This window comes from Parambassis ranga, chromosome 24 (assembly GCF_900634625.1).
Source record: "Parambassis ranga chromosome 24, fParRan2.1, whole genome shotgun sequence".
Taxonomy (NCBI): Eukaryota; Metazoa; Chordata; class Actinopteri; family Ambassidae; genus Parambassis; species Parambassis ranga.
Genome location: NC_041043.1, coordinates 16,308,488 through 16,330,736, shown reverse-complemented (window position 1 = coordinate 16,330,736; position 22,249 = coordinate 16,308,488). Strand labels below are relative to the sequence as shown.

Below are 22,249 nucleotides of genomic sequence, written 5' to 3'. Positions count from 1 at the left end.
TGAAAGTGTAGCTTCCTGGTCCTGCTGCTAAAAACGTCCCCCCCCGCCAGAAACAAAGGCTTCTGATAGATGGTTCCTCTGGTAGCTAACAGCGACGCTGACTGAAGACGAAAGTTCTAAATGTCGCTGATATTTCAACAGCTTTTACTTTTACACTTTATTTGTCACTTTTAAATGGAGAACGGCTTCGTCGACTGTCACTGCCACATATCGGCCCGTGAGTTTACAGAGGTAAGGCCTTTAAATATGTGTCCACGGGGCGTAAACAAACTCTGCAGCTAAGTTCGCTTAATGTTTAACATGATGCACGTGTATGTGGAAGAAGTTCGCCCCGGCTCAGTGGGCTGTGGGTCATTGGGTCAAAATTGGTAGCTACTGATTTATTGCACGTGTAAAATAATAATTAGAAACATTTCTTTGATAATTGTAGGATGTGGATGATGTGATCCAGAGGGCCAGAGGGGTAAGAATAATAAAAGGGATGCCACACATGCTGCCAATTTATTTATGAACTTTATATGAGGACCTGACTCAGTATTTGATTTCATGTTTTGGTGTATTTGATGTACACAAATGTGTGTGTCTGTGTGTGTGTAGGCTGGTGTAAAAACCCTGGTCGCTGTCACAGAGGAGGTTGGAGAGTTCGCCCGAGTTCTGCAGCTGCAGGAAAGGTCTCTGTGGTTATGTAACCAGTACCAGGATTATATAAAGGATCCGACCCAAAGAATCTGCAGTTGTCAGATCATTTAAGTAAAAGCGATCAGAGCCACTGTAAAGCAGGAGCATGGGTCTGAAAAAAGTCATTCTCAGAAATCAGTCTTTGATCATGGATCCCGATTTAATCTGAAAATTCTGGGGAAAAAGTCGGAATTCTGAGAACTGGTCTGAACTTCCTCCCTCCCTGGAGTCACACATGCGCAGCCTAAAGAATACAAATACATACGTTATCCTGCACAGCTGCTCTCAGCTGGACGGCGCCGTGTTTGTTATTCATGGTTTGTTTTTCTGGTCCCTGTTCAGATATCCAGATCTGGTAGCTCCGTGTTTTGGCGTCCACCCGCTGCAGGCCGGCGGGGAGGCCGAGCAGCGCAGCGTGAAGCCTCAGGTAGCAACACGATCTGCTCTCAGCCGTCTGTGTTTCACTTGAGAAAACAGGACCTGAGTCCATCAGCGGGGCCGAACACAGAGGCAGGGGGGGACAGAAACAGAGTGTCCTGGTTGATGTTCAGATCTTTTTAATTAATAATCCATCAGGAGCAGCTCACTGAAACATGGCTGAGCCCGGATCAAATCTGGTGCTGAAACCTCTGCCTGATGCTGACAGGCCTGATCGTCTGTGGGATCACAAGTGTTTTAAAAGATGTTTTAGTGAAATGGGAACAGCATCAACCCTTCATATGTCCGGACCTCACTGCTTCCTTTTCCTCTTCAGCCTCTTTGCGTTTCATCCATAAAGAATTTAACTCTAACCTTTGGTGGCGGTTTGTTTTGGCAGGATCTGGACGCCGCCCTGCCGCTCTTCTATCACCACAGAGAGCGCCTGGTCGCTGTTGGAGAGGTGGGATTAATGCAGCGTATACTTAGTGGGTCGACGGTGACATTCCTGTAGGCTCATACTCGGAATTCTTCCTTCTCTGGGTGGGAAGTCTGACGGAAAATCTTTACCAGAAAAGATTTGGATTCAGAGTTTAAAAGTTGTTTTTATTCCTGTGACATGATCAGTCGGTGTGGGCTCATTACTCATTATGTCAACAACACAGTCACACATTTACATCCTTAACACACACACACACACACACACACACACAGAGGTCACCCTCACTCTCTGAGTCTTTCAAATGACTTCTGGTAAAGAAGATTAAACTTGTTCAACTCCCTCCTGATTGTGAGGAGAAGTTAATGAGTGCAGTCAGTAAAAAGCTTTTGTCTCTCTCACACACACACACACACACACACACACACACACACACACACACACACACACACACACACACACACACACACGCAATTTGATGCATGTGGATCTGGTTAAATCCTCTGTTGTCAGAGTGTTGACTCTGTGCTTCGGTTTCTTGAAGCAGGTTTTTGGTGGATCTCCAGATCTCCTGTTGATGAATGTGTGTCACAGTCTCAGACCGCTGCTGCTTCCATCACTGTTATTGTTATGGATCGGGTTTGGAGCACTGTGAGATCCAGATGTTGCTGGACTCTGTTAACATTTTCATAAACCTGGTACTGATTGGTTGTTTTGGTCTTCAGATTGGTTTAGACTTCACGCCGTGGTGCGCCCCCACTCAGCAGGACCGAGAGGATCAGATGAACGTCTTCATCAAACAGCTCAGCGTTGCCAAGGAGATGGACCTGCCTGTGTGAGCACGATATGGATCAGATTCAAATGTTTTTCTGGTTTATAGTGAACAGGGTCCAGCTGGCTCCAGGTTTTAGACCTGGAGGCTACATCCTCCTCTTCTGTGCATGATCCTTCTGATTACCTGGTCTCTGCACAGGAACGTCCACTCACGATCAGCCGCCAAGGTCACCATAGAGACCATGAGGGAACAAGGTGTGTGCACACACACACACACACACACACACACTTAGTGTGTATAGATGTTCTAACTTAGGATTTGTGTGTCAGGCATCAGCCGGGCTCTGCTGCATAACTTCGCCGGGAGGCCGTCGGTCGCTCTGGAAGGAGTGAAGGCCGGCTACATGTTCTCATTCCCACCGGCTGTCTGCAGGAGCACACAGGTGGGAGTTCATGTTGCCTCCGTGAATATGAAAGTATCCATGTTTTTAATTTGAATGCATTGTTTGAAGTGTGAGATATCTGACCATACAGAGAGACAAGCTGATCAAACAGCTCCCACTGGAGCACATCTGTCTGGAGACGGACTCTCCCGCGCTGGGACCAAACAAACACGTGAGGTTCAAACATGTAAACTCTCTGCACCTCCTCTGCAGACTTCTGCTCAGTAAACCTCAGCTTTGTCTGTCTGACAGGAGCGGAACGAGCCCAGCAACATCCGCCTGTCCTGCTGCCACGTCGCTGACGTCAAAGGCCTGTCTCCTGACGCCGTCCAGCTCGTCACGGCACAGAATGCCTACAGGCTCTTCTCCAAAGCTAACAGATGCTAACACCCAGCACACTGATGTAAGTTTTGGCCACAGGGTGGCGCTGCAGGGAGACAGTTATCATATATATTTCAACATGAAGACAGATATTTTGACAGGTTTTGCTAAAGTTAGCATGATATATTAGCTCAGTGTGCAGCAAGTGATTCCACAGATAGTTCTTTTTAGATCATCAGGTTTTTAATCAAGAGAAAGAAAATATTTTAAACTTTGAATTCCAGTGAAGCATGTAGCTTATCAAACGGCTGCAACATGATTCCTGGACATAAAACACTGATGCGTGGTGTGTTCAGGGTCCCTCCGTGTCTGTGAGACTCTGAGGCTGCGGCCGGTTACACCAGGTGACATTTATCTGGAGGAGAAGGACACAGGAGGTGTTTGATGGAGAAATTCCTCACACGATGCTCACCGGAGCCTAATGCCTGTGATCATGATGTTATTGATCCCATAGACTCAATATTTAACCCATACTGATGTTTGACATAACTTCAGACTACACAGGATGGGCTGATATGGAATAAACTCCGAAATCCCAGAAATTTATTTTCAGTTTTCAGTATAAAATAAATAGAGTAAAAGGAATGGACAACTGTCACAGGATTAATAATACATTAAATAATATAATGATACAGGAAGCACCTTAAACTAACTCTTCAAGCGACTTATTATTAGCTCATTATCAATAATTATGTATAGATGTATTTATTGCTGAAGAAACCTCACAGCTCTCCTCGAAGTGTCGTCTCTCCGGCAGCTCGGCGGGGGGCGGGCGCAGCTCCCCGCCGGCCGCCCTGCGCTGCGGCCCGGCGCTCAGCGCGGTCAGGAGGACCGGGCTGGTCCGCAGGTGACTCCGGTAGTGCCTCCTCTGGGTCCTCTCCCAGCTGTTCCGCGGGTTCACGTCCACCTGACACCACGTCTCCCTCCTCAGGTTCAGCTCCAGCAGAGCCCGCTGCTCGTACCCGGACATCTTTGTTTGTTTGTTTGTTTGTTTGTTTTTACATTTGATGAATTGGAGAACGCGCAGCTCGTTCGCTTGTGACGCTAAAGCGTCTCCATGGCGACGGGGAAGCCGCGTCTGCGCGTCATAGCTGATTTGTTGGAGAGGATGAGCCACTCGGTGCTTTTCCCCGGTTTCGTTCTTTTCATTATTTTTCATATTAAATTAAGCCCGGGGCAGTAAAAGGCCAAGATAAAGACACAATTTAATAACTTAAAACAACAACAACAACAAACAGTACGGAATTAAGGACTTTTCAGGAATAGAGATTTTTCTCTAAAGTTTTTTTAATAGATGTCCATTTTTATAAGCATGACACATGAGCAGGGACGTCTGTAAACAAGTTTATTTCATATGAAAAGTTGGACATAAACATGGAGGTCTTTGGACCTTGACTTCCTTTTGGGCCCAACCACCGGAGAAACTGCCCTTTTCCCCGTTCTCAGCCTCTGGTCAGAAAGATGAAGGTTATCGGTTTGCTGTTCTAAACCTTTACTCCCTTATAACAACACATCATGTTAATGTTCACCACATGACCCACTGGAGGAAATGACTTTCTCTCTGTTTGGTTCCTGAAAAAGGAGACAAAGTGAGAGCTCACCTCCTCCTCCCCTCTTTATTCATGGAGCTGTCAGGAGGAGCTCAGACTACAGATGAAGATGTTTTAAAATGTTTCCCAGAAAACATGTGTAAGTCATGACACTGTCTTACACATGTTAGTTTTTATGTGAGTTTAGGGTCTTTAAATTCAGCACAAAAGAAATGAAAGTTTGAAATCAGTGCATGTGAAAGGTGTGAAAGACCTGTGGGATCAGACTTCATGCAGCCTGCGCCTGCTAGGCGGAGTCCACTGGGTCACACCGTGATTAGGATTAGAGCAGATAATGGGCTGAGGAGCATATGGAGCAGCAGCAGGTCTGAAAGAGAGCCGACAGCAGCTTCCTTCATTCATATATATATTTATTATCTTTATGTTGGGCTGAAACAGAAACAGTTTCAGTGACTAAAACATGGACATGTGTAATAAATAGGCTGATCATAAACATTTATCACATCCTTTAACCTTGACGTTATCTTGAACTGTAGGTCCAGCTTATATAAGACTATATAGGCCTGTTACATATTATACACTAGATAATGCAAGGTGCCGCTGTGCAGCCTGCTGTTCAGGTGTCACTCTAACACTCTGATGTGTGGAGCTGAGCTGGGAAATGTTACCACATTAACATCATTACACATACATTGATCGCCCCGGGCTGATCTCACTGATAAACTGATTCGTTTACTTTTTGCTGATTATTTTCTTTGGATGGCGTCGATGCAGAGCAGTTAGCTGGATATGAGCTGGTGTTAGCTTTGATCTGGCTTTAAGTAGATCTAATGTATCCACCACACATTAGTGATGTGGTCATGTGACTGTGACGTGGAGAAAATGGAAGAAAAATGTCTTTGTGTCAAACTGAGATGCTGGAGGCTGCCTGCAGTTTACTTCGTGGCCACAGGTGTCGCTGTTAACAAGGCTGTGCTGACTGTCTCTTTTAGAACCTGTAGTTCTCTAAAACTTGTTGATTCATTGATCATATTAAAAAAACCTGATAAAGGAGTGTAGTCACTTTTGTTTATTTACATTTTTTACAGTCATAAATTATGAAGTGATGCTGAGGCCGCTGCATCCGGTCTCATCCTCATGTTGCATCCACATGGTCGCTGATTGCGTTGTGCAACATACTACAAGCTCGTGCTGCTCTGCCATTGGCTCATCAGTGTCGGAAGGCCGCGTGTCAGATTGGGTTGAACAAAAGAGAGAGAGAGAGAGAGAGAGGCAGAGAGAGAGAGTGGGGGAGGAAAGCGCACAAGTGTGTCAGACGGGCGGCACGCTGGTTCAGACCCGGAGCCGACAGGAGCCGGACTTTAGTGAAGAGGCGCGCCGTGTGTTCCACTTACAGCTTCTCAGCGGCTGCTCCAGCGCCTGGATGAGGAAGCCGCTCTGTCCCCGCGCCCGCTTCTTCTTCATCATCATCATCGAACAGCAGGAAGAACACTAGACGGGCGTCATGGTCGCTGGAGAGCTCGTACAGGAGCACCTGCGCGCGGATGCCGGTGCACCTGACGACATCACGGTGAGCAGGAAGAGACCCGAGCCGGAGGGAGCCGCCGGGCGACACGCGGAACTGACATACGAAGCGGCGCGCAGGGCGGAGGACGCGGAAACGGAGCAGGACACGGAGAAGGAGGCGCCGCCGCCGGATGAAAGAGAGGCGATGCTGCCTAACGGAGAAAGAGGAGGAGGAGAGGCGGAGGAGGAGGAGGAAGAGCAGACGCTGCAGACGCGGCTGTACCTGCGCCGGTTCGCGGTGCTGACCGTGTTCAGCCTGTACTCCCTGGTGAACGCCTTCCAGTGGATCCAGTACAGCATCATCACCAACGTCTTCATGCGGTACTACGGGGTCTCCAGCGACAAGGTGGACTGGCTCTCCATCGTCTACATGGTCACCTACGTACCGCTCATCTTCCCCGCCACCTGGCTGCTGGACCGGAAGGGTTTGCGGCTCACGGCCCTGCTGGGCTCCGGCCTCAACTGCGCCGGCGCGTGGCTCAAGTGCGCGAGCGTGAGCCCCGACCTGTTCGGAGTCACCGTCACCGCGCAGGTCATCTGCTCCGTGGCGCAGGTCTTCATCCTCGGCCTGCCGTCCCGCATCGCCTCGGTGTGGTTCGGGCCGCGGGAGGTGTCAACCGCGTGCGCCACAGCTGTGCTGGGAAACCAGGTCAGTGTGTGCGCGTGCCACGCAACTATTGATAGACAGGTCATCGATGTTTTTTTAGAATCATGAATACATGTGTAAATAATGGTGTTAGTAAACAGTGTGTGTGCGTGTGTGTGTGTGTGTGTGTGTGTGTGTGTGAGTGTGTGTGTGTGTGTGTGTGTGGTCCATAGTTGGGGACCGCCATCGGCTTCCTGCTGCCTCCAGTTTTGGTTCCGAACACACCAGAGGACGTGGAACTGACGGGTCACAACATCAGCATCATGTTCTACGGCACGGCGGCTGTCTCCACAGGCCTGTTCCTCCTCACTGTCATAGGTACACACACACAGTAACACACACACAGTAACACACACACACAGTAACACACACACACACTTTCTTTTACTGTGTGCTGCCATCTGTTCCAGTTGAGGGGGACTCGTGGTTCAGTTACCTCAAACGTGTCAGCATGCCCCTGAACATTAGATTAGTACAGACAGGTGTGTGTGTGTGTGTGTGTGTGTGTGTGTGTGTGTGTGTGTGTGTCAGAGGCCTGTTCTCAGGACAATGGAAAGCTTCCACACTGAGCATCCACTTCAGGATCAGGACTTGAGTTTAGGATTAGGACTGGAATAGGATTATGTTACAGAAAGGCGTGGAGGTTTATGTGGGTCACTTTGGGGTTTTTTTGAAGATCGGCGGGTGGAACCTGCCACACACACACACTCTTTATCCCGTGGCATGTGTGTACGTTTACATGCTGGAGTTCCTCAGGGATCTCTCCTGGTTTCCCTGAGCATTTGAAGCTTCATGGACAGGACCGGCCTTTGGTGGTGTCGTCTCTTGTTGTTGAGTGCACTAACTTTTTACATCTTGTTTCTGGTTTTGTCCACAGTCGTTAAAGACCGGCCTCCTCTTCCTCCCAGTCAAGCCCAGGCCGTCCTTCCAGACTCTCCACCTGAGGACTACTCCTACAAACAGTCCATCATCAACCTGATCAAGAATAAAGCCTTCGTCCTGCTGCTCGTCACCTATGGTGAGTGTGGCACGCCTCATTTAGCTGTGAGAGAAAATGATCATCTATCTTCCAGATTACCATCAGTACTAGGATAAGAGGTCAAAGGTCAGCTGTCAATGACCTTGAAGAGTAGAAAAATGACCGATAAATGTTGTGAAACCACCAGTCAGTCACTGCTGCTGTGACCCGAGCTGCACCACCAGCAACAGGACGGACAGAGGTCCCTGGTTGTCTCCCAAGACCTGGTACCACTGCAGGGGGAGGAGCCAGAGGGCGGTCCAGTCGACCTCACCCCCTCCTGCACCTCAGGAGGGATGGTCTGTCAGGATCTGTTAAACCCAGCAGCAGAAGCCGCTCAAACCCGGGGCTGTGTTCGGTTAGCCGTGCAGAGGGCTCGCCTCGTGTCTCCAGTGTGACTCTTTGTCACATGTGACGTCTGTCACGCTGTCTGACAGCCAGGAAGCAAGAATCCAAAGATGGCATAGAGTTCAAATATAACATAAATTAACAAAAAAAGTCTCAATCCCTGAGTTGTATCTAAAGAAACATTTTTACCTTTAACATGGTGAAGAGTGTGATGCAAGAACAAGTATGAGTGACAGTTCAGAGTTCAGTAGTTTGATGGAGACAGGCAGGAATGACTTCCTGTGTCTCTCAGTGGTGCATCGTGGGAGTCGGAGTCTGTTGCTGAACGAGCTCCTGTAGCTGGTCAGCACAGTGTGGAGCGGGTGAGAGGGACAGTCCAGTATGGTCTTTATTTTGGACCACGTCCTCCTCTGACACACCTCAGTCAGAGAGTCCAGGTCCTCTCCCACAACATGGCCGCCCTTCCTGATGGTTCTGTTGAGTCTGTTGATGTCCCTCACCCTCAGACTGCTGCCCCAGCAGACACCAGCACACATGATGGCTCCACAGACTCAGAGGACATCCTCAGCATCGTCCTGCAGATGTTGAAGGACCTCAGCTGCCTCAGAGAGCAGAGGCCGCTCTGACCCTTCCTGTACACAGTGTCCACGCTCCTGCATCAGACCAGTACACCCCTAAGTACTTGTAGTCCTCCACCACCCCCACACTGACCCCCTTTGATGCTGTTAAGTGACAGTGAACAGACAAACTGAGCTGGACATTCAGTGGATTTCCCACAATAATAATATTAACAATGATAACAATCATGTGCAGTAAGTACAGAAACATCAGGCTTGAAGAAGTGTGATTCTAAGCTTATTGTGTAACTGCTGCCTCTGTGTGTGTCTGTGCAGGTATAATGACCGGCTCCTTCTACTCTGTGTCAACACTTCTCAACCAGATGATCATGGCCTGCTATGAGGTACACCTAAAACTTACTGTGTGACCCTCAGTAAGCTAACATGCTAAATGTTGTGCTGTGTGTGAGTTAGCCTGTCGATGTGTTCGCCTGCGCCTCACAGGCTGAACGCTGCAGCGTGCTGACCGCATGTTCAGTGGCTTTGGAGCAGCAGTTAATAAAAGTAGATGACTGTTGTTGTTGTTGTTATGTTGCCACAGCTGCAGTTTTAATGTTGTATTGAAGAACAAAGGCTGCTCTTCATCACTGTTCTTCCAGTCACAACACACAGAGAAGGTCAAACAACAACATCCTCAGAGCGGGAAAACAATCCACTCAGACATCTTTGACTGTTAAATGTAGATAAATGGATGCAAACCTGTCAGAGGAGAGAGGGAGGGAGAGAGAGGCAGAGAGGGAGAGAGAGAGAGAGAGAGAGGGAGGGAGGGAGGGAGAGAGAGAGAGAGAGAGAGAGAGGGGGGGAACAGGGAAACTTCTGATGGCTTTGATGAGACGTGAGTTTATTGTCTGTGGCTCCGAGTTCATTAGCTGCTTTCACGCATGCCTGCTGCCCACCATAACACTGTCAGTACACACACACACAGACACACACACACACACACACAAGCAGCACAAACAAAAGCTCAGTCCGTGTAAAACACTTCTGTCTCTCTAAGATACTTTTCACACTGACCGACAGAAAGGCTGATGTTCATTCTGCTTCTGCCTAGCAACACACACACACACACACACACACACACATGCACACACACACACACACACACATGCACACACACTCTTATCAGATGACTTAACAGTAGTTGTAAATTCCTGTCCACCACCCCTCGCCTCTATCTCCCATATTTGCATATGTGCAGAACATGTGACTCCACCTGTGAGGACACACCTGAGGAGACACTAACAGCTTAATGCTGTCCTCCCTCCTCCCCCTCTCTCCTCCCTCCTCTCTCCTTTCCTCCTCCCTCCTCTCTCCTCCCCCCTCTCTCCTCCCTCATCTCTCCTCTCTCCTCCCTCCTACCTCCTCTCTCCTTTCCTCCTCTCTCCTCCCTCCTCCCCCCTCTCTCCTCTCTCCTACCCCCTCTTTCCTCCCTCCTCCCTCCTCCCTCCTCCCTCCTCTCTCCTCCTCCCTCCTCCCCCCTCTCTCCTTCCCTCCCCTCATCAGAACCAGGAGCTGAATGCTGGGAGAATTGGTCTGACTCTGGTGGTTGCTGGAATGGTCGGCTCCATCCTCTGTGGCCTGTGGCTGGACCACACGAAGACATACAAGTATGACACACACACACACACACACACACACTTGATTTCAGTCTGTAATTGTTATATCTGCTAACTGTCTCATGTGTTATGTGGACTCACATGAACAACTGCAAGTGCTACAATCATATAAAAATGCAATATCACAAACTAAACAACAATAAATCACAGAATATGAGATTTTAATAAAAGTGTCTTTTCTGTGTCAGTTAAACCAAACAGATGCCTTTATTCTCTCTTAGTCATGTGCTTGTTTCTGACAGGAAATACAGTATAATATGGTGTCTGTCATTGATCTGTTTTTAAGCATTGAATTAGTCAGAAAAAGGCAACAATCCCTTCATGAAGCAGCCAACGGTGGACTGAACTAAGGGGACTGTGATTAAAAGCAGACATAAAACCCTGATGTTTAGGTTGAAGTATATTCATTATCTATTTGGCCTGTTTGGTAGAAATCAAAGCTGATATTCTGATCAGTGCCTTCTTTTACAGGATGACCACTCTGATCGTGTACAGCCTGTCGTTTCTGGGCATGGTGGTCTTCACCTTCACTCTGGACCTGGACAACATCTACCTGGTCTTCCTCACCGCTGGAGCCCTGGGGTACGGTCGCTGTGGACATGTAGCACAGATCTTCTGACCTAGAAGGCCGTGGGTGGGGTAGTCACATGATGACGCTTACATCAGAGGCTCCATAAAGACCACTGAGCCCTCCCTCACACTTTACTGTCCATTAAAGCCTCTGATCTCTGACAGTAAAGAAGCACGTGTGTCTGGAAATGATCAGTGAAGTGCTCGACAGGCCTTTGACTTCATGGATAAGGGACAACGTGCTGCCGATGTTGCATCACCATCAACTCGCTTCATACACAGCTGATTACTAATGAGATAAAAAACAATGTAACAATTTATAAAAAATGAATTTATCCTATAATATTGATCAGTATTATTACACAGTTAATCAATATTTTGCATTTATAGCAGGTAGGAGGCGCTCTTCCCTATTATTTATCACAGCGTCCATAGCAACCATCTGTTCCTCAGAAATATCAGAACACAAGATTCGACCAATCAGAAAGGAGTATGTGCAAGTTGCTGAAGGGGATCAATTACTTTTTTTTTGGTGGATTTTTTCTGCGATCAGAACAGTATCCGTAGCAACAGTCTTGCCCAATCACAATGGAGTATTCATCACTGAAAGGGTTACATTTCCTCCATAGCAATCAGAATCACATCCATAGCAACCGCTTGTTCTTCAAACAATAACAGACATCAGGTCGCTGTGATTGGCCAATCAGAATAGAGTATTTATTACTGAAGAAATTGTGGACGTGATCCTCCACAGAGATCGCAACAGCCCTCATGGTAACAGTCTGTTGTACATAGCAACAGTCGGAGGGATAATGTGCCACAAGCTGCTGCTTAAAGGTCAAGACGTTCACAGACGTATCGTTTTCTACAGAGAGAGACAGGGAGTCTGATGTTGATCATAATAACATTTGACTTGGTGGTAAAATCATAAAATGACGTTTGAACAGACTGAAGGCCGACGTGACCTCCAGGCTGCTCTTTTTATTTTGACGACTCGGTTCGTTGTTTCGGGTTCAAACACAGCAGCAGCCTGTTCACACATCAATAGACTCAGAGTGTAGATCTCAGAAATACAGATCTACACTGTAAAAGGCTTTTTTTTTATGAAATGGATGTTGTTTTGTCTCCATGACAACAGGTTCTTCATGACGGGTTACCTCCCTCTGGGCTTTGAGTTCGGGGTGGAGATCACCTACCCCGAGTCTGAGGGGACGTCCTCAGGACTGCTGAATGCGTTCGCTCAGGTACTGTGAGCTTCTAGAGCTGTCATCACACCTGGAGGTCAAACTGTCCATGTCCACAGGACTGCAGAGACTTTGTCAAACTCTCACTTTTATCTGTGTGTGTGTGTGTTTTCGCAGATTTTTGGGATCATTTTCACTCTGATACAGGGAAAACTGACGACAGACTACAAACCACTGGCTGGAAACCTGTTTCTGTGCGCCTGGATGTTCCTGGGAATCCTTCTCACTGGTAACACCAGTGTGTGTGTGTGTGTGTGTGTGTGTGTGTGTGTGTGTGTGTGTGTGTGTGTGTGTGTGTGTGTGTGTGTGTGTGTGTGTGTGTGTGTGTGTGTGTGTGTGTGTGTGTGTGTGTGTGTGTGTGTGTGTGTGTGTGTGTGTGTGTGTGTGTGTGTGTGTGTGTGTGTGTGTGTGCGCGCGCGTGTGCGCTCAAACAAAGTCCTGACGTGTTTCTCTCCTCATGTTTCAGCCTTAATAAAGTCAGAACTGAAGAGACACAATGTGAACGTGGCAGCAGACGGCAAGCACCTGTCGACGGTGAGTACTCACAGCGAGGTTTACCGTGATGACAGAGAGACTGTGGAAAGACGCTCAGTAGCGCCCCCAACAGCCCTCCTCACAGTGACGGCTAACGTCTTTGTAGCGACATGCTGTCTTTGCACTCCGGATGATGAAAGACTGTGATTTCAGCCTGAGGAGAGGAAATGTTCTGTAGCTGTCATAGCGCCACCTACTGGGAACAGGAAGTCAGCTTTATGATGCGTTATGCATGTGGTTTGAAAGTTATGACACAGCTATCGGCTACATTTAGCATGTATTAGCACATATATAGCATTAAAACAGTAGAAAGGGGATGGCTGGACCCAGGCGAGTCTCTGAGGGGGCTTCATCCACCCTTCATCCACCCTTCATCCACCCTTCATCCACCCTTCATCCTGCTCTAATAAGACTGTAACTGCTCTTTGTGGCTCCATCAGAGCTGGAGGGAAAGAAAACCACCCCCCCACCCGTCCCCTCTGTTTTCTTTGCTCCTGTGGAGTTGCCCTTTAACCACGTCAGCGCTCAGACTGAGCGTCCTCGGCGCCCTCATGCTGACAGATTCTTGAACCTTCCTCTGCTCTCCCATGTCAGTTTGGAGCTTAAGCTGCTGTTCCTGACATTTCTCTGTACAAACAGACAAATCCTCTCCTGTTTAGTATAACCTGGCCGTCAGCTGATCGCCTCTAATGAGCTCTGATGATGCGGCCTGTCTGATTGTTTTCTTTGTGAAGAACCCTTCAGACCTGCCAGGCCATTAAATCAGCCTCAAGACTCTTCAGTCGGTCTGTAAGCCCCCTTCCCACCGAGTCAGAGCTCAGCCTGTTGCTGAGGAGAGCAGGAACACGTAAAGGAGGTTTAAGAACAGATAAAATGAGTTTAAGCTCATATGATGCATTCAAGGACAATTAGAAAGTTCTGAATTGAGATGCTTCTTCCTGTTTTACTGTTTCTGGTGTAATTGTGATGCAGCCGTCTCCGTTCGGGTGAAACATCTCGTGCATAAATCCTCTGAAGCATAACGACCTTCTCTCCTGCAGCTTCCGACTGACTGCCCCCCGGACCAGAAAACCAACGGAGTCAAGCTGGCGCCCTCCGTCAGCTTCTCCCGAGAAACCTCGCTGTGACCCATGCTGCCCCCATGTGGACGAAAGGTGCACCTGATTCTTTTTTTTTTTAATGATCTCCTCAGTAACTCTGATCCAGTTCAGGCACAATCTGCAGCAGGTTGAGGGGGGACCCTGTGAGGGTCTCTGTAACATCTGCAGACAGGAAACAGACCTTTTGAGGAAAAGTATGCACACAAAGACAGACGGAAGAAGCTCGGCTGCACTTCATTCGCATTTCTGTGGACTTAATAGGAACAAGCTCGCCCTGGAACCACAAACGGAGCCGGTGAAGACAGACGTCTGTTGTCTGCTGCCGCCGCCCTCCGTTTCCTGAGTTTACTTGAATTATCCTTCGATGCTCGAGGCTGCGGCACACTGTAAATACTGTTGGTGTTTTTATTTCATGTCTGAGACTCGACGCGAATGGGCGAAGGAAATTATTTTTCTAGAAGGCTGCGTGCATGTCAGCTGAGCCCAGAGCCAGCTGCAGCTCAGTTAGCATGACTAGCTGTGGAGAGCATCATCATAATAATCACACAAATATTGTACTGTAGATGTCCTTCACTCACAGGGCCACAGTTAAAAGGTCCCTACAGGTGCCCATAATTTAAAATTATGAGTATAATCTCAGAATCCTGGTCCTAATCCTGTTCAGTGCTAAAATGATCCACAGATTATTGTTTGCTGCTTCTTTGTTGGTTTTGCTGGGATGTATTATCAGCACAAACAAACAAACACAAAGGATAGCAGTGTACTGAAAATGGCTGCAGTTCATCTAGAGGGCGCCGATGAGACAGGCCTCAATAAAACAGTGATTCACACCCGTTTGAAGAGAACGAAGCACAAACTATTTTAGTTATGGCTAAAATAATTAGCATTAAACAGGGATGAAGTATTTTGGCTACAAGTTAGCATCTCACGTGTTTCAACAGCGCCCCGTATGAAACAGGAAGTTCACTGAGACATTAGGGTGTGCTGACTCTTTAATGAAGCACTTAGTACAAACGTCTTTGTGTGTCCGACTTGTTACAGCAGAAACTGCTGCGGTGTTTTCCCACACAGTCCACTGTGCACAAGAAGAAACACATGCGCACAAACACTGTGTTTACAGATGGTGAGAGTCTGAGAGTCACAGCTGCCGTCAGGGAGAGGCCAGACGGCGCCATCTTGTGGCAGTTTAAAAACAAACAGGACGAGCACAAAAGAATCATTTTATTTATTTATTTCAGCTTTTTGTTTTTCACCAGATGAATGATGCTGTTTCATCACAGCAGTGTTTAAAATGTTTTAACTGTAACTGTAGATGAAGTTCTACGTTAAAGGATCATTCCAGGGTTTTTTAAACCCGTTCCCAAACTTTGCAAACATTTTTTTGACCGAATCCAAACACACTTCATGTCAGCTAAAGTTAGTTTTCTCCACATGCTGTAAAATAGGTTGTAACAGCAGCAGAATGAGCTGAATAAGAAGATCTTTCACTTTTAACATCGTGGCAAATATTCAAATGTTTATTTATTTTCCAATAGTTCACTTTAGTATGTTGATTTTATTTTTTATTTTTTTGTCTAACTTTTGTAAGGACGGTTTTTACAGAGCACCGACATCTCATTAATGTAACTTAATTTTTATTTAGAGTATTTATTTACCTGTCGATAGCAAGTGAGACATTTTTTTTTCATGTTTGGAAAAAACTGATGATTTGAAAATAAACATGTCTCATGTCATATTTCACACCGTCTCCGTGCTGTTGCCAACTTTCTTCCAAACCGCCAAAATAAAAGTCCTGAAATCAGGAAAGGCTTTAATTTTGACATCAGCCCTGTTTGAGGATATAATTAACAATGAACAGATGCTAACAATAAAATGCTAATGTTAGCATGGTTGGTATGGTTTTTACACATTTCTGTGGAAAATGCCCACAGCAGGTTATTTTTAAAGTAGGGAACTAGTTTTTGCTGCGGATGAACACACATTTGATGATGATGATGATGATGATGATGGAGACTGATGCATGGGGCACATCAGCTGGCAGGATTTACTGCAGCTGACAGCTGTGTGTTCAGCTAAGGAAGTTCAACACTACAAGTGTGTAAACGGTACCTTCACCACTTACTGTGTGTTATTTTAATACATCCATGATCGTGACGATTCCTTTGTTGTGAAATCTGCTCTTACACAGTTTTTAGACAGAAACTTTAAGAGGAAGTTTCATAACGTCGACAGTTCTGTACCAGAGAAGCCGCGTCTGTTTCAGCAGGACCGCCGGAGAATGTCTTCACTCATCATCCTCGTCTTTCTGCTTCAGTTTGCAGGTAATCGCTCCGATTCTCCTTTCTGTTCGTGTTTGTCTTTGGTCCTGAACATGTTCTGTAATGTAAACATTCAAAAAGCAGCCATGGATACATAATGTGTTCATTAAACGTGCACGAACACAAACAGCACAGTGGGGGCATGGACACCCTGCAGAGGTCACCGGTCTTCTACATTATATATAAATATTTATTTATGAGAAGAGTAGTGGGATGACTGGGGGGCGGGGCTAAAGTGCTCTCTGTCTCTATAGGCCTCACAGTCACAGTTAATGAGATGAACTTCGTGTGTGTGTGCAGTGTTCAGAGTCCTTTTCTCTGCTGCAGGTGTCAGTGGGGAGCGTGTGTTTCTCTACTTCAGACCTGGACAGGACGCCACATTGCCCTGTGACAGGGTATCCCCAGAAGAAACACAATGCTCCCACATTTCCTGGTATCACCAAAGTGATCAGACTAAGGCTGTATTTGAGGGTAACCAGGGAAAGGTTTGCCAGACCTCAGCTCGAGCTGCCAGGCTGCGTCTGGTCACTGGATGCTCTCTGATCATCAACAACATCACTGCTGAGGACGTTGGTCGTTACGGCTGTCTGTCTGAGAACACTGCTGATGATGACTCATATGTGTTTCTAAGTGTTTTGACCAGTGAGTACTTTTCCATCTTCAGCAGATGCTCCACATGTTTGTCTTCTTAACAGCCGTTTCTTTTGTTTTCTGTCAGTTTCATCATCTGCAGCAGACGCTGATGCTCAGACGGACGACCGCATCACACTGACCTGCTCTCTGCTCAGATACCTGCAGGTGCCTCTCTGTCCAGAGAACAGCCTCCAGTGGGTGAACGAGACAGGAGCTGTTCTGTCTGGTGAAGGTGTCGGGTATGAGCTCAATGGAAAGAAGGGCTGTGGTTCTTCTCTGACTGTGACACGTCAGAGCGGCCAGAACAGAAGACACACCTGCCGCTTTGTTGAGAGAGGCAGCGTGAAGATAGATGCTGAGTACACAGCTGTCTTTACAGGTACAGGTACGTCAAAGGCTGATGGAACTAGAAGGCAGTGAAGCCGATGAGGAAGTGTTAGAAACTGCAGTTCTCTCTGACGCCTCTGGGGGGGGGCTGCCTCCAATAATCCTTATATGCTCCACACACCTCTCCACCTGTTCTCCACAGATGGGTCTCTGAGCTACGTCATGTTGGCTCTTCGGATTGCAGGACTGATTCTGATGATGGTCGCCACTGTCGCCGCCGTCATGATCATCAGAGACAGAAGTGAGACCTAACAGATCAGCAGCACGCATCAGAAATATAAATGACTTCATCCCCTTTTTCTCTTTTTTTCTCCTGCAGGAAACAAAAAGCAGCTCGAGGACTCCAACGTGAGTTAAAAAAATAAATGTAAAAACATTTGCTCCATGCTGCAGAGGGTTTGTCCCTAATGGCTGTTAACAGTTAAACGCAGGAGCTGATTGGATGGACCACCTGTCAGTCATCTTCTATCACAAGCTGGCCTCAGTCAGGATCATTAAAATCTAGCTGGTAGCACCTGACTGTTTGAATGAGGACTTCTTGTATTTAAGTTGCTTCATGAGCTATCAGGGGGGTCTCACAGTTAGGTTCAACCCTCCATCCATTTTCAACCACTTATCCAGGGCCAGGTTGCGGGAGCAGCAGTCTAAGCAGGGACACCCAGACTTCCCTCTCACAGGACACTTTTATTTGTGTCACTCACCGGCTTGTATTTGCGATCTCCTTCTTTCGGTCACTACCCAAAGCTTGTGACCATATGTAGGGGTAGATTGAAGTGTAAATCGAATCCTTCTTCACCACGACAGTCCGGTACAGCGACCGCATTACTGCAGAAGCTGCACCGATCCACCTGTCAATCTCCCGCTCCATGTTTTCCTCACTCGTGAACGAGACCCTGAGATACAAACTGCTCCACTTGGGGCAGGAGTTCTCCTCCCGCCCAGAGAGGACAAGCCATGTTTTTCCGGTCGAGAACCATGGCCTCAGATTTGGAGGTGCTGATTCTCATCCCAGCCACTTCACACTCAGCTGCAAACCATCCCAGTGCACACTGGAGGTGTGAGATCTGCAAAAAGCAGAGATGAGATCCTGTGGTTCCCAATCCAGACCCCCTCCGGCCCCTCGCTGTGCCTAGGCCTAGAAACCGGTGACAAAGGGCAGCCCTGCCGGAGTCCAACATGCACCGGGAAAAGGTCTGACTTACTGCCGGCAATGCCAACCAAACTCCTGCTCCGGTCATACAGTGACCTGACAGCCCTCAAAAGAGGGCCTTGGACCCCGTACTCCCAGAGCACGTCCCACAAAATGCCATGAGGGAAACGGTCGAACACCTCCAAATCCACAAAACAACCAGCCAGGCTCGATAGGAGTCCTTCTTCAGCTTGATGACGTCCAAACGTCAAACGTTCCCAACAGACCTGCACAATATGTTTAGGCCTGCCAGGTCTGTCCAGCTTCCTCCTCCGCCAATGGATCCAATTCACCACCAGATGGGGATCAGTTGACAGTGACCACAGGTGTTCATTATGGACAGACTGTGCCCAGTAGAGAAGTCCAATAACAAAACACCACTCGGGATCAAATCAGGGAGGCCGTTCCTCCCAATAACGCCTGTTACAGTCGTTGCCCACGTGGACATTGTAGTCCCACAACCCTTTCATAACAATAAACACATTTCATGAGGAACACCTGCAACAAGCTTCTCTGCCATTTTTAGCATGTCAGCATGCACTAAACTTCAGTCCTGTTAGGTGTCTGGTTCAGAATGAAGTGTTCAGTATGTCTGTTGTGTACGCTGCTTCTTTGAAGCTTTATCTTGTTATGTTGTGTTTCACAGGTTCATACTGGTACTATCAGCGCCGCCAACACTGTCACCACCTCCAACGCCGCCTCCACGGAGATCTATGAGAACGTGAATCCTTCTGCTGCTCCGATGCTGAACTGAACTGCAGGAGGAAGAAACTTGTTTTTAACTGCTGTGTTATGATATATCAGGAGGCAGGAACCACCTCCATCTTTAAGACCAGACAAAAAACCTTTCTCTCCTCTCTGTCCTCTCTCCCTCTTCTCCTCTCTCTCTCTCCTTCATCCTCTCTGTACTGTCTCCCTCTTCTTCTCCTCCTCTACCTGGCTGACTGTCAGCAGGAATGTTCTCCTTATGAGTCGGGTCCTGCTCAAGGTTTCTTCCTGTTAAAGGGAGTTTGTCCTGATACTGTTGCTCTGAAGGGGGTTCAGGCTCTGGGTCTCTGAAGAGCTTTGAGACAATTCTGATTGTAAAATGTGCTAAATTAATTAAACAGAATTGACTAAGAAAATGGAGGAAGTAGTTTGTCAGAATTGCTGTTTCATTGTGTGTTTCATAGTGCAGGAGGTTGTGTAATGATGGTTTGACAACAAGCTGTTACGATATATTTCCAGTTAGGAGGTGGTTACTGTTACATATTGATTAAAAAAAACATCTACTCTTGAGGGATCATGTTTGTATTAAGTACGTGTCATAATACAATCATAACATCTTAAAAAACATAAGTTGTTGCTTTTGTGTTTGTGCAGATATAAATAACCCTGAAAGCTGCACTTCCTGTCTTTGTTCTTATATCACAGTAATGTTGACATGTTTTTTTTACCGAGTCAGACGTTCTCACAGAACTCTCAGTACCATCCATCAGACGTCTCTCCAGCTGACACATGAAACAACCAAAACTGCAGTTCTTCAAATGTCCACTTGGAGGGGGGGGGGGGGGGGGGGGGGGGGGGGTTCCAATCAGTGTTAATTTTGGCAGCAATTTCGGATTTAGTTTTTATTTTAGTCTTGTGACTAAAATGTCATTTGATTTTAGTCACGTTTTAGTCATCAACATTTTTAAAGTTTTAGTCTAGTTTTAGTCGACTAAATATCAAATAATTTTAGTCGACTAAATCTGCCGTGGATTTAGTCGACTAAAATTCTATGATATATATTTTTCATGAAATATTTAAGGTTTGATTGTGCAATAAAAACAGGCACAGCTATAACTTGTGTTATTTGAAACAAACATCTCTTTATTTAATTGCTATGACCTTTTCACAAAAGCAGCAGTGAACAGTGAGCTGCTCTCCCTGAATACACTGTTCAGTCATGACCTTCTTCATGAATCCTCCATAACTACAGCAAAACACTTCAGTGACAACTTAGAAACAGTCGCATGCTGTAAAACCATCAGCAGCGGTGTCTTCATTTATAGATTTTGTCACGTGTATCTTTGAACGGAAGTTAAGATGACTCGTCTGCAAATGTCGCTTCAGGTTTATTGTTTTTACCGCTGATAGTCGCTCCGCACGGTTTGAACCGTCTTGATTGTCTTGAAATTAAACGTGTCCGTGTGTCTGTTCTCCTGTTTTGTGTGACCATGCATGAGGACGCCTTCTTCCAGCATCGCGGCGCAACGTCCTTACACAGAGAGATCACTTCTGATTGGCTCTCTGCCGCCGTCTCCTGATTCGTCCCTCCCTTTCCACAAACAAAATTTGCTCTGATTGGATCTCGTCTCCATCAATAATTTCGTCTCGTTTTTATTCGTTGACGAAAGTGTCAGTACATTTCGTCTTCGTTTTTGGCACCGTGCGTTAGTTTTTATTTAGTTATCGTCTCGTTTTTATCAGCAAAAAAAGGTCGTTAACGAAAACTATGACGAAAATGATTCGTCAACAAAATTAACACTGGTTCCAATGTTAGGTCAGTACCCTCAGACCTCCACCTTAACCTCAGAACAACAGAGGTCAGTAGATTCCTTCAGGCTCCAGAACTGAATAGAACTCCTGGACTGTGCATACATGTAAAAGAAGCACTGATATGGACACTTCATGGTGACTTTGTGTCTCAGCCTCAGAGGTCAACATGTTACTCAAACCTTTATCTACCTTTATCTATCAGACCTGACACAAAGCCCTGCCACAGACTGGCCAGCTGTGCAGGGTCTAACCCCGCCTGCACAATATTTAGTGTCTGTCCAAACACTTTGACTTCTTTTACTTACTTTTGGTGATTTTCTATTTGAATGGAATATCAGGGTTCTAGCTTTGATTTAGGTGTATTTACTGATGCTGTCTGGTCAGTTTGGGGCGTCTGAGTTAAATTAAAGTCAGTTCTGACAACATTTGTCCATTTAAATCCAAATTATTCTAAAGTTCCTCATTTCTGAGTGGGCGCCCCACTCAGCCACAATATGACTTATTTTTAGTTACACCGCCCGTCAGAGTGATCACGTCATCTGGACTGTCACACACACAGTCACACACACAGTCACACACATTCATTCTGTGATTCTGCGTGGGAGAAAGTCCTTCTGACCATTAGCTTAGCATTAGCAAGATGTCAGATTTGAACACTTCCTGTCTTGTGTTGCACCATCAACTCGACAGAATGGAAACATTTTGTTTCTTCACCTTTAAACAAGAAAAACAAAGTCTAGAGGAAATTCTTTGAAATGTCGACTCTGACACAACAGAGGTTTGTGAAACGAGTTTCTTTGGACTGCAGCTCTTGTGTGAAGTGAAGTGATGAAACTCAGAGCTTGTTGTGTGAAGGCGGTCATGTATGACCACAAAGAGGAAGTGGGGGCATCGTCTGACTGATCAGTGAAGCCTGACAGCTGACAGAAAGTGACAGAGTGAGGCGGAGTGGGACAGAATGGCTGTGCTGGGACAGATCCTGAAGTTTGTGCTTCTGTTCGAAGGTAAAACTCTGTTTGGTTTTTACAGGACTTTACAGGAGATGAAGGTTTGAACCAGTCAAACATGACTGATGCTGTGAAGGTGAAGAAGGTCATTTCTGGGTGTTACAGATTGAAACAGGTCATTTTTCTGTCGGTGGATTATGTTGAAAACATCTGGCTTCATGTTAGCAGTGTTAGCACATCACTGTAGTTTATTAGAACACACAAACCTCACATCCCACTGTAACACAATGTAAAGTGTGAAAATGCTTTAGCTT

The 22,249-nt window shown here is 46.7% G+C and overlaps 5 protein-coding genes across 13 annotated transcripts in view; 4 read left to right on the top strand and 1 right to left on the bottom strand.

Moving 5' to 3' along the window:
• Positions 1-70: 70 nt before the first annotated feature.
• On the top strand, positions 71-5,908 carry tatdn3 (TatD DNase domain containing 3). Of its 7 annotated transcripts, none has more exons than XR_003669593.1 (11): positions 71-231; positions 431-463; positions 598-671; positions 1,021-1,105; positions 1,496-1,558; positions 2,260-2,369; positions 2,508-2,563; positions 2,639-2,751; positions 2,821-2,923; positions 3,004-3,154; positions 5,771-5,908. XR_003669593.1 is itself a non-coding variant. In XM_028397016.1 (11 exons), the coding sequence occupies exons 1-10, from the start codon at positions 175-177 to the stop codon at positions 3,136-3,138; spliced, it is 807 nt and encodes a 268-aa protein (XP_028252817.1). In that variant the 5' UTR covers positions 71-174; the 3' UTR covers positions 3,139-3,154; positions 5,771-5,908. The 7 variants fall into 7 exon arrangements, 5 of the variants coding, with proteins under 5 accessions (XP_028252817.1, XP_028252816.1, XP_028252815.1 ...); XR_003669592.1 differs by lacking the exon at positions 5,771-5,908 and adding an exon at positions 3,429-5,674; XM_028397016.1 differs by having other exon boundaries at positions 2,843-2,923.
• Positions 3,378-4,126, bottom strand: spata45 (spermatogenesis associated 45). Its single transcript, XM_028397022.1, has 2 exons — positions 3,859-4,126; positions 3,378-3,487 (listed from the first exon to the last, which is right to left on the bottom strand). The coding sequence occupies exons 1-2, from the start codon at positions 4,100-4,102 to the stop codon at positions 3,468-3,470; spliced, it is 264 nt and encodes an 87-aa protein (XP_028252823.1). The 5' UTR covers positions 4,103-4,126; the 3' UTR covers positions 3,378-3,467.
• Positions 5,855-15,681, top strand: flvcr1 (FLVCR choline and heme transporter 1). The gene is made up of 10 exons (XM_028397013.1): positions 5,855-6,897; positions 7,068-7,212; positions 7,772-7,912; positions 9,154-9,221; positions 10,381-10,484; positions 10,965-11,075; positions 12,202-12,307; positions 12,425-12,536; positions 12,774-12,841; positions 13,882-15,681. The coding sequence occupies exons 1-10, from the start codon at positions 6,187-6,189 to the stop codon at positions 13,966-13,968; spliced, it is 1,653 nt and encodes a 550-aa protein (XP_028252814.1). The 5' UTR covers positions 5,855-6,186; the 3' UTR covers positions 13,969-15,681.
• A 473-nt stretch (positions 15,682-16,154) lies between these two features.
• Positions 16,155-19,733, top strand: LOC114428906 (uncharacterized). 2 transcript variants are annotated; one of them, XM_028397686.1, is made up of 6 exons: positions 16,155-16,262; positions 16,587-16,901; positions 16,978-17,271; positions 17,422-17,520; positions 17,599-17,627; positions 19,115-19,733. In XM_028397686.1, the coding sequence occupies exons 1-6, from the start codon at positions 16,220-16,222 to the stop codon at positions 19,220-19,222; spliced, it is 888 nt and encodes a 295-aa protein (XP_028253487.1). In that variant the 5' UTR covers positions 16,155-16,219; the 3' UTR covers positions 19,223-19,733. The 2 variants fall into 2 exon arrangements, with proteins under 2 accessions (XP_028253487.1, XP_028253485.1); XM_028397684.1 differs by having other exon boundaries at positions 16,978-17,277; positions 19,115-19,732.
• Positions 19,734-21,894: 2,161 nt separating this feature from the next.
• LOC114428309 (uncharacterized) overlaps positions 21,895-22,249 on the top strand; it is a 49,084-nt gene continuing 48,729 nt past the window's right edge. For both annotated transcript variants that reach the window (XM_028396609.1, XM_028396607.1), the window contains exon 1: positions 21,895-21,992. In XM_028396609.1, coding sequence (XP_028252410.1) covers positions 21,947-21,992 — 46 coding nt within the window. In that variant the 5' untranslated portion in view covers positions 21,895-21,946. The remainder of the gene's footprint in view (positions 21,993-22,249) is intronic.

Excerpts from the sequence above, each read along its gene's own strand:
- tatdn3 (XM_028397016.1), top strand. The coding sequence starts at position 175 with ATGGAGAACGGCTTCGTCGACTGTCACTGCCACATATCGGCCCGTGAG. Across the intron at positions 672-1,020 it reads GTTCTGCAGCTGCAGGAAAG|ATATCCAGATCTGGTAGCTC; the intron begins GTCTCTGTGGTT and ends GTCCCTGTTCAG. Across the intron at positions 2,370-2,507 it reads AAGGAGATGGACCTGCCTGT|GAACGTCCACTCACGATCAG; the intron begins GTGAGCACGATA and ends GTCTCTGCACAG.
- spata45 (XM_028397022.1), bottom strand. The coding sequence starts at position 4,102 with ATGTCCGGGTACGAGCAGCGGGCTCTGCTGGAGCTGAACCTGAGGAGG. Across the intron at positions 3,488-3,858 it reads ACGACACTTCGAGGAGAGCT|ATAAATGTCACCTGGTGTAA; the intron begins GTGAGGTTTCTT and ends CTTCTCCTCCAG.
- flvcr1 (XM_028397013.1), top strand. The coding sequence starts at position 6,187 with ATGGTCGCTGGAGAGCTCGTACAGGAGCACCTGCGCGCGGATGCCGGT. Across the intron at positions 6,898-7,067 it reads CAGCTGTGCTGGGAAACCAG|TTGGGGACCGCCATCGGCTT; the intron begins GTCAGTGTGTGC and ends TGTGGTCCATAG. Across the intron at positions 7,913-9,153 it reads CCTGCTGCTCGTCACCTATG|GTATAATGACCGGCTCCTTC; the intron begins GTGAGTGTGGCA and ends GTGTCTGTGCAG.
- LOC114428906 (XM_028397684.1), top strand. The coding sequence starts at position 16,220 with ATGTCTTCACTCATCATCCTCGTCTTTCTGCTTCAGTTTGCAG. Across the intron at positions 17,278-17,421 it reads AGCTGTCTTTACAGGTACAG|ATGGGTCTCTGAGCTACGTC; the intron begins GTACGTCAAAGG and ends TGTTCTCCACAG. Across the intron at positions 17,628-19,114 it reads AGCAGCTCGAGGACTCCAAC|GTTCATACTGGTACTATCAG; the intron begins GTGAGTTAAAAA and ends TGTGTTTCACAG.